This window comes from Phialemonium atrogriseum (genome assembly GCF_030411735.1).
Source record: "Phialemonium atrogriseum strain 8032-3 unplaced genomic scaffold QBC33scaffold_50, whole genome shotgun sequence".
Lineage (NCBI taxonomy): Eukaryota > Fungi > Ascomycota > Sordariomycetes > Cephalothecales > Cephalothecaceae > Phialemonium > Phialemonium atrogriseum.
The window spans coordinates 55,168-67,772 of record NW_026848187.1 but is presented as its reverse complement, the minus strand read 5'-3'; the positions used below and the strand labels follow the sequence as shown (position 1 = coordinate 67,772).

The 12,605-nt window shown below is 56.1% G+C and overlaps 3 protein-coding genes across 3 annotated transcripts; all 3 read right to left on the bottom strand.

Annotated features, from left to right (window-relative positions):
• Positions 1-751: 751 nt before the first annotated feature.
• QBC33DRAFT_574624 (uncharacterized protein) lies at positions 752-3,822 on the bottom strand. Its single transcript, XM_060430765.1, has 6 exons — positions 3,240-3,822; positions 2,944-3,171; positions 2,764-2,892; positions 1,837-2,705; positions 1,735-1,803; positions 752-1,651 (listed from the first exon to the last, which is right to left on the bottom strand). Exons 1-6 carry the CDS (start codon positions 3,727-3,729, stop codon positions 881-883), a joined length of 2,556 nt encoding a protein of 851 aa, XP_060278144.1. The 5' UTR covers positions 3,730-3,822; the 3' UTR covers positions 752-880.
• Positions 3,823-6,586: 2,764 nt separating this feature from the next.
• QBC33DRAFT_519991 (uncharacterized protein) lies at positions 6,587-7,559 on the bottom strand (the record flags this gene model as incomplete). The annotated part of the gene is made up of 4 exons (XM_060426324.1): positions 6,587-6,691; positions 6,861-6,933; positions 6,976-7,337; positions 7,482-7,559. 4 exons carry the CDS (start codon positions 7,557-7,559, stop codon positions 6,587-6,589), a joined length of 618 nt encoding a protein of 205 aa, XP_060278143.1.
• Positions 7,560-9,903: 2,344 nt separating this feature from the next.
• QBC33DRAFT_564256 (uncharacterized protein) lies at positions 9,904-10,059 on the bottom strand (the record flags this gene model as incomplete). Its single annotated transcript, XM_060430350.1, has 1 exon — positions 9,904-10,059. One exon carries the CDS (start codon positions 10,057-10,059, stop codon positions 9,904-9,906), a length of 156 nt encoding a protein of 51 aa, XP_060278142.1.
• Between the last annotated feature and the right edge of the window lie 2,546 nt (positions 10,060-12,605).

Genomic DNA, 12,605 nt, shown 5'->3' with positions numbered 1-12,605 from the left:
AGCAGGCACACTGGTAAGATAGGCATTGATAACTTCGTATGGACGGGATTCTAGTCAACGCCTTTGGTCATTTCTGGATCCCGGCGGTCACCGGACTGGGTGCTTCCCGGCAATGGGTATCTCCATTTTTAAAGACATAACGAAACGAAACTCAGCCGCAGCGATTGGTATTTAGCATCCACCATTTTGTCACGGATTTATCCTGTATTTGGCAGTGTCTCGAGAGCTTGTGACGGTAGTTCCTCTTATTCCAAACCAGCGTGTAGCATCATCTAGGGACATGGAATATGGCAGGTCCACCAGGAATATTGCTGTCAGAATCCGCTTGACCTAAGCTAGAATCACACTGTGGGAGTTACCCGAGCCAAGTCCCAGCGTCGTGGGCTTTGTAGTTGAGTCCTGTCTAGAAAGAGACTTCCAGTCTGCCCAAGACATCCCCCATATATCTTAACCACTAGTTATAGCTGGAAAGCCGCATGTAAGGCAGCCAGACTGATGGAAGCAGAGCCAGGGTGGCCAACAGGGACAAGTTACTCTCTGCAAGGAAATATGCAAGAGACAGCTTAATATCTACTTGTTCGGTTCAAATGTTTTCTTCCAGATACCCCTTGGTTTTACTACTTCCAGACAGAGAAAAAGGCACAGCCAGTGGTTTGGAAGAGGCAGTTTGACGCGTTTGGGACTCCTAGTTGAAGGTAATCATAGTAAGGTTGATTATATATACGCATGCAGCAAAGGAAATGAGAAGAGGCAAGGCATATACCGCAGTGATATCAACTCTAGGGTATCGTATAAGCAAGTAAACACTCCTTAGAGACCCGAATAGCAAATACCCACAGCAACGACACCAACCCAACAGCAACCACAGTCCAGCAAAGCCTCACAACCCACACTCCCCCCTCAGCTGCGTCCACACAGGCAGCACCTCGCGATACCGTCCCACAGCATACCGCATGACCAACAAAAGCACCACACACTCAGCATACATCTCCCTCACCACCTCCCTCTCTGCATCCCCAACCCCCCCATCCAACCCCCTATTCCACAGCCCCTCCACCACACAAACCTTCTCCTCCACAGCCGCCATAGCATCAGCATACTCCCCACCCTCACCCTCCCCTCCCACCCCCCTCCTCCGCAGCGCAAGAAACTCCCCAAGCAACTCCCTCTGCCTCCTCTGCACATCCAACCTCGCGCCCCTCCCCGCCGCAGACAGCAGGACGGCGCGGTGCCGCGCGTGCAGGTCGTGCACGGTGCTAGCCAGCGCGAACACGCACTCCCCCGCGATCTCGCAGTCGGCGATGGTGGCGAAGGGCACGGGCGGCGTGTAGATGTGGGGGGCCGCGGCGCGGTGGTCTCCGGCGAGGGCGCGGAGGTGGGGTGCGCGCTGGGCGATGGTCGAGAGGCGGTTGCTGCGTAGGAGGAGGGGGTTGTCGGAGGAGGAGGAGGGATGGTACTCGGCGAGGGGGAGCACGGCGTCGTCGGAGGTGACGAGGAGGTCGGCGAAGCGGCGGCGGAGGACCTGGCCGTCCATTGCGGCGTCGAGCAACTGCGGTGCCGGGGGGGTGGTGGCGGTGGTTGCTGCGGCGAGGCGGAGGGCGAACTCCATGATGTAGACGCCGCAGTCGTAGCCGTTGTTTTGCTGCGGGCACTGGAGAGGAAAGGTAGAGCACACGTCAGTAACCGGTCGGGTCTGTGGTGGGATCAGGGGTAGAAACAGTCAGTCTCTCTCACCTCGACGTCGGCGGTCTGGATGTCGGACAACTCCCTGTCCAGCACCCACTCCAGGAACCCGATGACAGTCTTCGTAGCGTGAGCCGTGGTCTCCTAACCCACCACTCCGCGCATGGGATCGAACCTCTCGAGGACATTGGCGACGCCGCTCCACCGGAAGAGCAGCCAGTGCCGAGACAGGCAGACGGGCACCAGCACCTGGTCGCGATCCAGCAGCTCCGAGCGGAGGCGGTCCCTCAGGCGGGTCGTCCGGCGCGCCCACAGGTTGAGACTGTCAACCAGCCCCACCGACGGGTGCCGGCGCGGGAGGCGGCGGAGGAGGGCGAACACGACGTCGTCGCTGATCCACGCGGTGCCCTCGAGCTTGCCCATTGCCTCGACGGCTTGGCCGAGGCCCGTGTCCATCATCACCGTCGTCTCGGTCCGGCCTCTCTTGGCGGCTTCGTTGTCGGTGCCGGGGCTCGCCGACCGGGGTCGCTTGACCGAGGAGGGGGGGTTGACAGCTGGCTGATGGGAGCTGCCCTCGCCGTTGTCCGTGTCTTGGACGGGTGATGCTGGTCCGCCGGGAGGAAAATGCGAGACAGGGACGGGTTCGTCGAGAGGCACCATCTCCTGCTCGGTGGCCTCGCTGATATCGACCAGGATGCCGGAAGTGAGGTCGGGCACAGCCAATGCTGCATCCTCGGTAGAATCGAGCTCCAGGAACGGGGCAGGGGTGGTAGACTGGCTGGGCCCTGGCATGTCGCCGATGTCATCGTCGACGACGACCGCGTTCTCTGCCTCATCGACCTCGGACCTGTCGTCGGCGCTGGCAGGGTCCTCACCGAACAGAGAAGACTGATCCGGAAGGTCGGAGTCGGCCCGGTGCCGGCCCGTCTCGGGAAATGGGGCATCATCGCCATCATGGGCGGCAGGACGGTCTTCTTCCTGGATCGGGATGCTGGATCCGGGTGCCTCCGGGGCTGGTTCATCTAGCAGAGGCGAGTTAGCTAGGATCCATGGACGGAGACGGGGGACGGGGTGCCTCACCTTGGTGGCCGTGGCCGGGGCCATGGTCATGCTCGAGTCTCTCACTGTGTTGCTGATCGTCGTCCTGGCCAGCGGGCTCGGCATTGTCTTCCTCCTCAGCGTCCATGTCCGCCCCTGGGGCCGGTTCATCTAGCACAGCCGAGTTAGTTGGGATCGATGGACGGGACAGGGTTGCCTCACCTTGGTGGTCATCGCCATGCCCCTGTTCCGGAGCCTGGCTGATACCGCCCTCGCCCTCGTGCCCGTGTTGTTGATCGTCGTCCCGACCAGCAAACTCGGCATCATCATCCTCCTCTGCGGCGTCCATCTCCGCCTCTGAGGCCAACGGCGTGTCTTGCGCGTCTGGTGCCTCCTCTCCGATGGCTCTGCGCTGCCTCCTGGTCCGCCAAACGTCCGGACTGCCCGCCACTGCGATGAATCCCGTCACGTTAGCTGGTCCATGTCAAGGGGGTGAAGGACACAAGTGCCCAACTCACGCTCGACGACGGCCTTTCGAAGCCATGTCCCCGGTCCAGCGCGCTTGGTCTTGATCCTCTGCTCGTGGAAGGCCCGCGAAATGTCGCAGATGGAGATGATGGGCTGGTAGTCCTTGCGCAGCTTCTTCAGCGCGTCAAGGGCAGAGCGGCTGAACACAACAGGGGTCTCGAAGAGCACATGACAGATGGCAGGTGTCGTGCCGTACTCCTTGCAGAAGGAATTGATCCGGTACCGCGCCTGGCCCTTTTCGTGGCAGCTGGCAGCTTCGACAGCGTCGAGGAATTCGGTCGGGCACAGCGCGTTGAGGATCACGTGACGGATGTTGGCCACCGCCCACACGCCAAAGAGAGCTGCTGGTCTGTCTTCGTCGTTGCCCGCTTGCTCGCGCGCAAAATCGTCTCGAATCTCTCGCCACAGTGGCCCTAGCTCCGGATTGACCATCGTAGGGGTTAGCGCATTGAGGCGCAGCACTTTTTCCGTGAGCGCCATTGCGGGGTGGGATGCGGTGATTTGGACAAGCTTGGCTGGGATTTGGGGATTTGGGGATTTGGCGGGGTTCTTTGAGCCTACGCGGTGTCGTGTGGGTCTGGTGTGCGGCACGGATGCTCCTAGCCAATCGCTAACATTTTTCGCCCTTGCCCTAAGCTGGTACGTACAGTACCAGTGAGTACGTACTCCTGGCATGTAAACCCCGTTCAAACATGATGCAACTTGGCACAAATGTGCACTCAATTGAGGTGATTCCATATTTGAAGTCAGAATTCAATTTGGGCGATTTCCCGTGGAGATGCAGCGTGGCCCGTTTCTGCCCGTACTTCAGAGCCAGGGCTCGGATGACTCAGCAAGGGCCTTGGAATTGGGTGTCGATGTGCACAAATTGCGAGGCACGTGCCATTTCCGGGACATTTTGGGATGAGATAAGTCATCGGCAGCTCAGAAATGGCCTGCGCCACTGAAATGGGCGGTACCAGATGCAGAATGCCACCAGAAAACTGGTGGCATTCTGCACGTGCACGGATCATCTGGTGGCATTCTGCAGGTCCCACCCCTTGGGAAGACCGGGCACCACTGCAATAAAATCGTCAAGACCTGTGGCGAATACTTATTGGCGGAAGTTCCGGCCACGTCGGCAATTAAGTCCACTGCCGCTTCATGACGCGACCACACCTGGTGTGCAGTGGATTCATCTCAAATGGTGCTGTGGCGCCCCCATTTCAGTGGCGCGCTGCCCATTTCAGTGGAGCCGCCCATTTCAGTGGTGCCGCCCGGTCTTGGGGTCGGGAACCTGCAGAATGCCACCGGATGGCTCGTGCGCGTGCAGAATGCCACCAGTTGTCTGGTGGCATTCTGCATCTGGTGGCATTCTGCACGCGCACAGCCACAGGGCTGTCGCTGAGTCATCCATCATCGCCAATCCGCCGATGTTCCCGACACAGAGTTCCAGCTTAACACACAAGACAAATCTTGGCGGCATTCCCATTGTCCCAACATGATACAACGCCCAAAATATGTGCAATCAATTGAGGCGACACCATATCCGAACTCAGAATACAATTCGGAGCATTATTCGTGGAGATGCACCGCTTTCAAGTTTGGCCCATGGGTTCGCGGCACCAGCAATTGGAGGCGTTTTGGTGGCATTCTGCAGGGCCCACGCTACTTCGCGAAACAACCGAACAACGTCATGCATTCGTACCGTGATAAATCTCCATGCCATCCTCACATGGGGAAGATTGCCGTGCCAATTGAGCGCAGTTCGCAGTCATCAATGTCCGAGTGCTCCAGCCCATTGGCGGAAGTCCCAGCGACTGTCGGCCTTTTTGCATGGCCCACACACTTGGGACATTGTGAGCACGCACCATGACCCCTCGAAATGGCGATTTCCAGCGACATTTTGAGATGACTCAGCGGGACCCAGATTCTGTGCGCCCAACTGGCTTGCCGAAGCTGCCGCAAGACAGCGATAGCGACGGCGATAGCAATCGCAATTGCGACAACCGCAGTAGCGGCAATATAAATAGCGAGGGCGATTGGAATAGCGACGGTGATGGCGATGTTGATAGATAGCCAAAGGAACGGGGGTACAGACATGTCGATAGCGATCAGTATCGGCAATCGGTATCACCAGTCAGTATCGCCAATCAGCGATAACAATTGTAGCCAGTATCGGCATGGCAATTGGCAATCATCGCAATTACAAAGTATCGGCATGTATCAGCAATCGAGCGACGGCAATTGGCACCAGGCAATCGGCGACGGTACCTTGCAAGAGGAGCCCAGGAGGGTATGGAGGTTCGACCCGACATCCCCTGGCCTCCGCATGGTATCGGGCTGGACCCACTTCTGTTACGGCATGGATCGGCAGAATGGATCGCCACGGCCTTGATGTGCCGGACTATCCCGGAGCTCCGGGTCCGGAGCTCAACCTCGGACCCTCTTGATGGAAGTATATATATGCCTTACTTCCACCCATACCTAGGTAGTTTGGCCTCACGCTTCAGTCAATATTACTCAGTGGCCTCAATTCTCGGTACATGGTCGCCAATCATCACCGTGCCACTGTCTACCTCGCTGGGTCCCACCCGTTGCAACTTTGAAGCCTCTTCCTACGAGCTTGCTATACGGCACGACTCTTTGAACTAACCGTTACATTACGACTTCCGCGACCGATTTCCACGATGCCGAATGCCTGCAACAACGCCGGCGAGTCCTTGCAGGGGCACGCATGGGTACTGCCGCTACCAACCGACCCCTGCCCGAATCAAGCCCTCCCCTCCTACGTCTGGGATCCCAAATGACTACCGCCCTACAACGTAGACCGGGTGTACTTTTACTCGCATAATTGGATCCAGTGTTACGTAAAAAAGAGGCCCATTCTCCCGGCGTCCAACTCGGAGCCTTCCATTAGGCGTTCAAGGTTCCCAACGAAACGGCCCTGCTTACCAGCCTCCGGTCAGATATCAGATACCGACAATGAGGACTCGCTGCCGCAGTCCTCCCAGCCCTTACGAGCTGCGCGATTACCGCCGTCGAAGCTATCTAGAGATTAACAGTTCCTCCAATCTTCAACCCACTAAACCAGAGTCACCCCGGCCACTCGCCCAAGTCGATCCCAAATCCCCGCGCATGCAGACCACTAGTGGTCCCTTAACAACAACAGTGAACCTGACGCAATTAATTGGACTTCACCCCTATCCAAAAGGGGGCCTGGATCGATAAAATCACCACACTAAAGGCTAACAGCAGTCGTAGCAACTATCTCAACTCTATATCAACAGTTTCGGTTGCTATTTCTTCAAGATAGTCACCCATTTCCACGCCATCCGCCTCACTAGACCCTCCCTTGCTACTCATCTTCCCAATCTTTAGCAATCCTGCCCTGCCAGATGCACCCGAAAACCACTCCTTCCCACCTCAAAAACCTCGTCGTGTCCCGCGCAACCATGTCCACCTCAAGAACACCACCATACCTCAACCCAACAACCCCAATCCAACCAATAGCCGCCCAAACCACCGCCCCCCCCCAGATCCCCAACCTCAAAATCCCCCGCCACAACCACCCCCCACCACCCCAACCGCCCCGCCTCAATAACCCCAACCATCCCCTCGCACTCCCGCACCATCCCCGCAACATCCCGCTGCATTCGCTCCAGCGCCAAATCATGCTCAATCGCGTCAATCCTGACCACCATCCTAGCAACAAGATAGCTCGCGCGGAGGTAGTTATCATCATACCTCGCCACCACTTCCCCTCCTCCGTATCCGCGACGGGCATGGCCGAGGCGGTACACGACAACGAGCTTGTTGATAAGGCGGTGGAGGCGGTGGCGCTCTGTCTGGAGTTCGTGGCGTTGCGGGAGGCGGTGGAGGAGGCGGCTGATGAGGCCTACGCTGAGAATGCCGATGAGGCTGTATAGGAGGGCGAGGATTGGGTTGGGGAGGATGTAGATGGCGAGGGCGAGGAGGGTTGTTTGTGCTAGGAGGGTTGGGGTGGCGGGGGTGAAGGCGCGGGGTATGTTGATGGGGAAGAGGGCTGCTATGCCTCTGTCGGTGGGCCAGTCGTTTGCTCTGTTGTTGGCTGGGCCTTGGTTGTATTGCTGGCAGATGGGGGTAAGGTTAGTTATTTGGTGATAAATTGTTGTCGTTCTGGCAAGAACGGTGTGCTGGACAGGGTTGAGATTAATGGCAAGAGGAGTGCTGATGAAACAAGGTGGGAGCACTTGTGGGTGGACAAGTCTTACCATTCGCGCCTCCTGAATTTCCCTGAGCTGCTCCTTTAGCATGCGCACCGTATCACGGTGGAATTCCAGTGCGTCCATCCTGCTAGAATGTTGCAAACTTGGGGGGCGTCAACGATCCCACTTGGCTGTGCTTGGTCTTGGTTATGTTTGCCGTTGATGGTCAATACACTGTTGCCGGTTCCGTGTCTTGGGGAACGTAGAGAGAAGAAGAGAGAGGAAATAAGAGAAAGGAAGAACGGGAACCTGGGCTATATAGCCAGAGAGGGACCCATGATTTCCCGCTGGGGCACTGCAGGTGTTGCAATATCTCAGTTGGACCAGAGAGCAAACGGAAAGAGAACAGGAATATTTTGCCTGCTCCCGGGCCAATACGCTGTCCCCTCTCATCCCCACTTCTCCCTCTCCCGCTCCCAGCTCAGCGTCGCGTGTCACAAACCCCACCACCAACGACGATCTTGACGAAGGCGACCCATAAAGCGACATGATGGCGGGATAGGACTAATACATGGCGGGGACTTAAATGACCTGTCGTGAAACAAGTTCATGCAGGAGGCAGAAGACAACGGGTAACACTGTATCATGGAGAGGGCCGGGCTCGTGGGTTAGCGGTAACCTCCAACCAGTGAAGACGAGAAGAGACTCATTAGGTAATGGCCCTCTTCTGACACCTGTCTTGGAATCTAAGGTCACCAAAATGGCAACCCTTACACCATGCACATTGACCAGCTTTTGCCATACTCTCCAGAAGCGCTCGTTTGCACCCCAAATCCAGGTAGCTCTCCATTCAGAATCACGCTGGTATCATTTGTAAGTTTCCCCTCGTCCATGTCTGCAGCGTGTATCGCATCTGTGCTTTACTGCTTGATTGTGAGTGTTACCTTGGGGAAATAAAAATCTTCTTGAGGGATATTCGGTGGGTTTCGAGTTGATGTTGCTGCGGGGAGTAGGCCCAGGTGTCCCAACATTGCGATCACGCAAGCACAGAAGTATGGAGCCAATAGCCAAGGGCGAGTCATCTGCCTCTAGGTTAGGTTTTCATCAGTTGATATCTCTGGTAATGCGCTGTGGATAGACTTGTTCTTATATGTGCGAGAAAGTAATTTTATCATCGGTAGTTGGATTTAGAAGAGGAATTGGTTCCGTGCATTCACCAAGCGCGGACTTGTCTCGATTCTTCTTTGCCGGCAACGAAAACTTGTCCAAAGGTGGACGTCGACACTCCTCCGCTGCGTCTCCCTCCACTATTCTCATCCCTATTCCTGTGCCCGTCTCGTCCCCACCGCATCCCCATCCCTATATCTCCTACCTCCACAACCACACAGTCTGCCAACCATCCAATTGAAGCACAACACGCTTGACCAAAACGCTACACGCCATCAATAACACTCTATCCTAGACAGCCAGAATAACCTCCCCCCTCGCCTTCCCCTTCCTATCCGCCTTTTCCTAGCCCCTTTTCCTGCCGGTTGCACCTACCTACATCTATGCCCCACAGACATGCACACGAGCCTCCCCCACATCCCAGAACGGCGTTTCGGTTCCATCATCCCCTAGGGCCCGGCAAGCACCCCTGTGATGCTGACAAAACATTGTGCAGGCAAAGATGCTCTGACAGGGCGGGGCGCCCGGCTATAGCGAAGCCGCTGGTTGTTGGTTGTGATTAGCTAAGTTTGTGCCGGTACTGCTAGCAGGATTAGTGTCGATACTAGTGCGAAACACCGGCACTGGTGTTGAGAGGCCGTACTGGCAAACTCCTATGATGATCTCCTTCCTCCTCGTCGAGGGGGTAGGGGAGGTGGAGGCGACTGCATGGAAAAGTCGGTTGTTAGTATCTGAGACGGTGTAGGCTGGGCCTGAGTCTCGGTCTCCAGTCTCGCCAAACCTAATGGTACTGATGGGGAGCTTTGGAGCATCTAGCTTGGCATCGAGGCTCTATTGGTAAGTGCTCGCTCTGAGAGATGGGATGTTGTTTCTGGACGACAACCGGTGGGTGTCGTGTTGGGTTGATCTTAATGTCCCACAAGTCGTAGTTCAAGTGTGCGGATATGACTTGGAATCAAAGCTACTTACCGAAGCAGCGGGAAGCAAAACTAAGCCTAAGACACGACACAGAATGGAGGAAGGAGCAGGGATGGCGGCTAGAGAGACAGGGTAAGATAAGAATGGAATGAATATAACCAGACCAGGTACAGGTATGGGCAACCGTTTGATACCCTCAACGACGTTGACAAACCCTGCTTTGACTCCCAGAAGCCTCGTTGTGGATTATTTGCACCTCACATCTCCACCCAGCTCTGAAATGTAGTGCAGAGTTTAGCTACGGCAAGGTTGGGGAAGACGACCACGTCAAGCGCCTCAAGGCAGTCAAGAGGCTAGGCTAGCCGGCGGTCCTAGACGTAGCGGCGATAAGTTCCTCCGGCAGTCAGGCCACGGCGCCGGTGTTGAACTGGGCTAACATGCACTTCTCGAAAGGGTTCTCTAGGATGTGAAGGCGGTTGTTGTCGTCGGGATTGGCTTCCAGGGTTGCGCCTGGGAGGGCGCTGGCGTCGTTTTGGACGGGGAAGAACCGGTGGTACATAGCGATCAGGGGCTGGGGGTCGAGATATAACTAACCATGTGCTGCTAGCTATGCCGTCAGATTTAGGCTCGGTCTTGCACTGCGGCTGGGATGTCGGCTAAGACGTGTGACATAGCCTTGTACCGCGCGTGGAGCATGACGGATGCAGTTACGCACTGGGAATTCCTAGCACATTAGTGGGGAAATTGGTACTGACATGGTCTCTTGACCTAGCATATATAAACGGAGCCTACTGGCTGTGGATGGCATGTGGAGCAGATAGGGATTGACGACGGTCTAACAAGCTTGCGAAACAACGATGCTGTTTGTAAGGAGCTCGGACTAGGGAGATACCTGACCTCTAGGTTGCTTTATCGGAAACAGTATCATGAGTCGCTGCAGCCCATTTGGTATGAGCCACCCAAAAACATGGATCCTAATATTCTGTAACATCTTAAGCATTTACAACGAAACCTCCTAAATAATTATCTATTTGCTTTGAGAGGAGAGTTACGGTTAAGCGAGAGATGCAACAGAATGCCAAGAAGAACTGGATGCAGGACGATGTGGTTCTACAGAGACTAAAGAAGTGTCTATTCTTTTCCTACTCGTCGACGACGCAGCCGTCGGCGAGAAGCGAGGTGCTTGCCAGTTCAATCCACTCATTATATCGATTCAGGCATGAATATAGCCACGGACTCGACGTCATTTTTTCAAGTAGATGAGGATATCAGATCATATCCGAACAGACACTATCTATTTTATACACAACCGTCGAACGTATCAAGCTACAAGCTTTTCATTCCTGAAAATATTGACTACCTTGTTTGCCAGACTGCTCGGTTTGGCTACAAGTCACTAGATATAAACTTGTTTCAAACAGTTGCTTCAATTCATCAAGATGACCGCCAAATCCAAACTATCTTAACTTAAACCTTCTAGCACTGCCAATTTTATGGTAATTACACTTGATATTCTCTTTCCAAATCAGGGGCATGACTTAGAACCCCTTTCCATGGAAATCTTCTTACTGGGAATTATTAACCGAAGGACTCTGCTTAAGAGATCCTAGATCTACCTAATGAAGCAGCCAAATTATCATAAGCGCCTCTTCCCCTAGTCCGGCTCATATCCGATGTAGCCGTTGAGGAACGATCGGCAACGGATTGCTGCTAGAACACGAGTCCCACCCACGCCGTAAGGCCTCTACAGAGCAGCTAGCAAAATCATGATTGAACCGAACTCAAGCGGCAAGGCGTGCTGTCTGAGGAGGTCCAGGCGTTTTATGACCTAGTTAACAGCGGGGATTCCAACAACCAGGCTTGCATGGTGTTCAAAGAGGCGGGATCGCGGCCGTGCTTGGCAACGACACAGTCCCAGCCAGCAAGCGCCGGATATCAGGTTCAACGTCGAGAGGTGAATGGGGACCTGTCTCCTCAGCATGGTCGAGTTTATCATGGACCTGCAGGTCATCAACCAGTCCACCCCCAGCCATATCAATCTAGTATATTCATCCCAGAACGGAGCATGCCATCCATGCCCTATCCCGTGACAATGCCGAAATCCCGTTGAGGATCACCTACGCGCCGCCCCCGTCAACAGACGCCGCGTCCCCGGCATGGTAGCCGCAGCCTACTCTACTAGGCGTTTAAGTGCCTACTCTGAGCGTACCGTTTGCCCCACGCCTGCCGGTAGTCGCCATCTGGGTCGTCCTGGCCCACCGCTGACGCCAAAGGCATGTGGCACGTTCGGCTCCCGCGGGCGACCAAGGCCACCCCGAGGGGTCGTCTCTTGGTTGTTGGCCGGCCCTGCGACAGGTGTCGAGCCGTGACAGGGCACCCGATCCCAAACCCCCGCCTGCCGCGGGCGAACCGGTGGCGGCCCTAGTATGGGTTGTGTAGGGCGGCACCGACGCCGGCGGCCGACGGCGCCGTATATGTATAAACGTGCGCGCCACGAGCCACGGGACCAGCGCGCGGACTCCACGGTACCGAACCGGCCCAATGACGGCGCATAATGCCCACCGGGCCGCACGAAAACAGCAGAAGTGGGTGGTCATGGGCTGTCCCCGAGGCGGCACCTGTTTAGGTGGTTGCCTACTAGGAAGGAGAAGTGACCTTCCTGCTCTGCGGGCCAACCTGTACGGCGTGGGTCTGCGCCTATAGAAGAAGCCGGTTGTGGACGCGATAAGGGATACGTTGGGAAGCACTGGCAGACTTGCCACTGAATGCCGGCCTCCACTGGACAGTGGACACTGGCTGCACAACCCGGGTACCGCACAACCGTGGTAAATCGCCACCACATCATTGGTAGACGTCGCCGATACCACCCCGGTTGCGCACAACAGGCGCGTCCTACCGGTGCGGAACGTGGAAACCCCGTCAAGGTCTGCGCCGTCGGGCCTCCTAGGCCGACCGCATGGCTACAAGTACCTGCGGCGCTTATCCACCGCCGCGGCGTCGACGACTGGCGGCTCTAGGGTTTGACATGATACCGAGCATGCAGCAAGTCTAGCGGTTCGCCTATTGCGGATGAAGTAAGTCCCCGGAGGCCCAGGACGCCGCCGA

Excerpts from the sequence above, each read along its gene's own strand:
- QBC33DRAFT_574624 (XM_060430765.1), bottom strand. The coding sequence starts at position 3,729 with ATGGCGCTCACGGAAAAAGTGCTGCGCCTCAATGCGCTAACCCCTACG. Across the intron at positions 2,706-2,763 it reads CCCCGGCCACGGCCACCAAG|ATGAACCAGCCCCGGAGGCA; the intron begins GTGAGGCACCCC and ends CGCCTCTGCTAG. Across the intron at positions 1,652-1,734 it reads TCCAGACCGCCGACGTCGAG|TGCCCGCAGCAAAACAACGG; the intron begins GTGAGAGAGACT and ends TTTCCTCTCCAG.